This window comes from Populus alba, chromosome 1 (assembly GCF_005239225.2).
Source record: "Populus alba chromosome 1, ASM523922v2, whole genome shotgun sequence".
Lineage (NCBI taxonomy): Eukaryota > Viridiplantae > Streptophyta > Magnoliopsida > Malpighiales > Salicaceae > Populus > Populus alba.
The window spans coordinates 49,688,557-49,693,041 of record NC_133284.1 but is presented as its reverse complement, the minus strand read 5'-3'; the positions used below and the strand labels follow the sequence as shown (position 1 = coordinate 49,693,041).

The window sequence follows — 4,485 nt, the reverse complement described above, 5'->3', positions numbered from 1 at the left end:
CATGGCTTTACGAATACAAATTGAGCATGTAGTATTAATGATTGCAAGTCTACAGATGGTTACCTTACTTTCTTTGGTCAGAGGTTGATTTCGGGGAATCAAGCAAGCAACACATAGTTGCCTGCTCCTCTAACTAGATTGATTATAAAACCTTAGCAGATTGCACCACTGAGGTTATTTGACTTCAGAACTTATTGATAGATCTACAAATCCCTTCTACTTCTACTCCTACCATTTGGTGTGATTATCTTAGTGCTACTTATTTATCCGTGAATTCTATTTTTTATACTCGTACTAAATATGTTGAGGTTAATTATCATTTTGTATGAGACAAGATTGCGAAGAAAGAGATTCAGAATAATTTATATTTTCTTATGATTAACTTTCAAATGTCTTTATTTAGCTGCTTTATAGTACTTCCTTTACTACTTTTCAATTCAAGCTTCGGGTGAATCTTTCACCCTCGGCTTGAGGTGTGTGTATAAAAAAAAGAATTGACTAAATAAATAAAAAGTATTTTATTTGTTCTGAAATTATATAAATCATAAAAGGAGAAGCAAACAAGGAAAAGGGGAGATGAGAGCGTGAGGTCCTTGATTACGTAATTTGCTGTCATGTTGAACAAATCATTGTCATGCAGTCAATAAGTCAACTCTAGAAAACTGGACATATTGACCCGCTACACCCTTTCTCACTACAAATGCTGGTTTTTCCAGGCTGACAAAGCACAGCTTTTGCAGTCCAAGAAAACAAACAAGCCTAACTTTGCTTCAAGCATCTTCTTTTTCACTTCAAGAATGGCTGGTGATCAAGTAACCCTGTTGGATTTCTGGTCAAGTCCATTTGGTATGAGAGTGAGAATAGCTTTGGCTGAAAAGGGTGTAAAGTATGAGTACAGTGAACAAGATTTGAGGAACAAAAGTGATTTGCTTCTTCAAATGAATCCCGTTCACAAGAAAATCCCAGTTCTTGTCCATGATGGGAAACCTGTTTGTGAGTCACTTATCATTGTTCAGTATATTGATGAGGTGTGGAAGGACAAGGCTCCTTTGATGCCTTCTGATCCTTACGAGAGAGCTCAGTCTAGGTTTTGGGCAGATTTTGTTGACAAAAAGGTATGTTTTTTGTTCTTAAATGGTTGATCTATTTGGTTTTTGATTTTTTGCTGTTTTGAACAGTGTATTTAAATCCACCCGGTGATTAAACCTACTTTGCAATTTGATAAGCTTGGAAGAATTAGAATATTACATCACCAGTACAATTAGCCCTTGAGACTAATATCATATCAAGGAAGAAATTCGGCATCACAATATGGAATGGTGGAAAAGTCTGTTTGAAGTTAATTTCAAGTGTTCTTGGGCACGAAATTTATTTTTTTTATGTAACAAATTAGCCATTAAAGTTTCTGGTCATTATTGTCATTCTTGTTAGTTCCTGATAATTAAAGTAGAGTTTGGCACGATGTTTCTGTACAAGGATTACCTAATTGGTTGGGTCCAACAACCTTAAGACGCCCCAATAAAACTTTAAAAATATCATATTTATTGGATTAAGGATAAGATTTTGGGCTTGGGTGATGATGCTTTTGTTATATTGGTGGGTAGTCAGTAGTCACCTTCAAGTATCCAAAAATATATCATCGATGGTGACATTATTGAGGTTTTCCTATTGGTGAACTTCCCTTGATTAAAAAAAAAAAGTCACGATGAGCCTTCCGTCTATTACTTAATTATTTGTCACTTTCAACGCAGCAAAGTAAATAAGACGTTACACACCATCTTAATTAGTTGCTGCATTAGCCGTATTTGAATTTCTACCCTCTGTAACAGTTATTGGCTAGACAGAAATTACAAGTACTGGTACAACCGTTGACCTCTGTGATTCCAAAAAGTCACTAATTTGTTTTACAATGGTGTGATATGAATCTGTAGATCTATGACTTTGGGAGGAAGATATGGACAACAAACGGAGAAGATCAGGAGGCAGCCAAGAAGGATTTCATTGACAGCCTCAAGCTTTTGGAAGGAGAGCTTGGAGACAAGCCTTACTTTGGGGGCGAGACCCTCGGCTACGTTGATGTAGCACTACTTCCTTTCTATTGCTGGTTTTATGCCTATGAAACCATCGGCAACTTCAATATAGAAGCTGACTGTCCGAAGCTTATTGCTTGCTGTAAGAGGTGCTTGCAGAAAGAGAGCGTGTCCAAGTCTCTAAAAGATCCTCAGATACTCTATGATTTCGCTGTGATGGTGAGGAAGAAGCTTGGGCTTGAGTAGCTATAGACATGGAGGTGTTATTTCCTGTGTTATGTTATACTTATGTTTTGTTTTTGTGTGATTTATGTCTCAAACAAGGCTAGCACTTGGTTGCGCCTGTAATATGTTTGTATTCTGAGGGTACTTTGTTGTGCCTGGCTTGGGATGTGTTTTTTCTCCCTGTGATGCTTGTTAGCCTTCAAATATATCGTGGCTGATAAGCTATCTAATATCAGATAATCTCCGGATTTTTTCTAGGAATTGTATTTCTATCTTTTAAAGTTTTCAATAAAATAGTTGTGTTTAATCATGGAAAGCTTAATTTTTATCTAAATTTTTTTCATGACTTCATCACTCTATAATTTATTAAACTAAAAGCGTGTTTGGCAGTGTGGTAAGCGGTTTGCTTTTCAAATAACTTTTTTGTGTTTGAAATGCATGCCAATAATGTTTTTTTAAAAAAAAAATTTATTTTTGACATCAGCACGTCAAAACGATCCAAACATACAAAACCGTATTAAATTTTTATTAAAAAAAAAATTAAATTTTTTTGAGAATGTGGTTTGCACCGCATTCCCAAACGCTATCTAAGCAAGCTTAAGAGACCTCAGGAAAGCTATGCATGAATGAATATATAATCATGAAACCAATGAGAGTAGGATGAGACAAATACAAAATACTATCTACCATCAAGGTTTATATTTTCCCCTGTATTAAGAGGTTCAAAGGACGACCTGAGGAATTGAAATCAGATATAAATTTTCTCATAAATGCTAGTGAACTAAGGTCTAATTCCATGGAATCTGTTTGTCGAAATTTTGATCATCGGTAATTTTCCATTCCGTCGTCAATTTTGTTGATAATTTAAAAAAAAACAAATACTGACAGAACACCGACGATATTACAGATGGCAAAGCGCGCAAGAAAAAAAAACATTTACCCACAAGAATTTTTACCAAAGGAACAACTCCATCTGTGTTTCCAACAGAATATCCGTAGGTGATTGTGGAAAGGAAAATAAATATTTTAGAATTCCTTGTCAAATACCGATGAAATATATCCATCGGTAATAGTAATGGAAAATACCGACAAAATATATCCATCAACGAATATGGCATGAACGGTAATTTTTTTGCAACACTCGGTATAATACCGACGGGATGTTTCCGTTTGGAAATCCATCGGTATTTATTCAAATTACAAAAAAAATTATTTATTAACAGGAAAAAAAAACTTAATAACCAAATAAATTTGTATTAAACATTAAAAATGTATAAATAATATTAATCCAAATATTCATTACAAATTTAATGTTTAATAAAAACAAAAATAAACTAAAATAGTGGCGGAGCTGGAGGAGGAGGAGGCTGATTGTTGCCGGGACCGTACGACCAAAAGGGAGCACATGGATCATCTCCTATCTTTAATCTAATCTCCATAACCATTTGACGGAGCTGATCATAATCCGTTGAGAGGCGTTGATATTGTTGTTTCAAGGCAATGAACTCCTCTAACTGCGTGCTTAATACTGATGGAGAGCTCCTAATGGTTTAAGACACTACGGGCCGACCTCAAGTTATTTGGCCGTTAGTTGTTGGAGAGGCCGTAGACCCGATTTTTATCGGGATCCACCAGACTGATCGACTTCCATCCATAAATCCGGATCAAAATCTCAGATAGGTCGAATGATCGTCCTCATATCTCTCCCTCAACCGGCTATTATAGGTCTCCTGAATTTTTTTAAAAAAATCATCATATTCAATTCAAGAAAAAGCAATAACTTACAAAAATAAAATATTGAACGAACATATCAAAAAGTGCTGAGCAACGGGTGTCCACGTGCTGTTGCACCCCCTTTTGGCGGTCTTGACTTCGCACATTGCGTCTCTTACAAATAGCTTCATTGGACTCGGCTCATGTCCAAAGAGACGTAAGCCCTGTAAGAAAATAAAAAAGTTGCAAGTTAAATATATTTATAAGCAATAAACAAATTAATTAACAATATATTTTCATTTTAAATTAAATCTTACCATCTGCTTCAAAATATGCGGCTAAACTGGACGGAATCGCTGGTGTTGTGCGTGGTCACCGAAACCATGAATTTGCCGGTTTCGATTGTTGGCTCTAGACTGTGAGCGTCTGTTGTAGAAAAAACCGCTCAGACGTCACGTGCTCAATTTATGCCGCCCATATATCTCCCGAGATGAATTAGCGGTTTGAATTCAGACCA

General features: G+C 35.9%; 1 protein-coding gene across 1 annotated transcript; it reads left to right on the top strand.

The window, feature by feature from the left end:
• The first annotated feature begins 690 nt into the window (after positions 1–690).
• Positions 691–2,565, top strand: LOC118040127 (probable glutathione S-transferase). The gene is made up of 2 exons (XM_035046995.2): positions 691–1,115; positions 1,932–2,565. The coding sequence occupies exons 1-2, from the start codon at positions 798–800 to the stop codon at positions 2,274–2,276; spliced, it is 663 nt and encodes a 220-aa protein (XP_034902886.1). The 5' UTR covers positions 691–797; the 3' UTR covers positions 2,277–2,565.
• Positions 2,566–4,485: the final 1,920 nt, after the last annotated feature.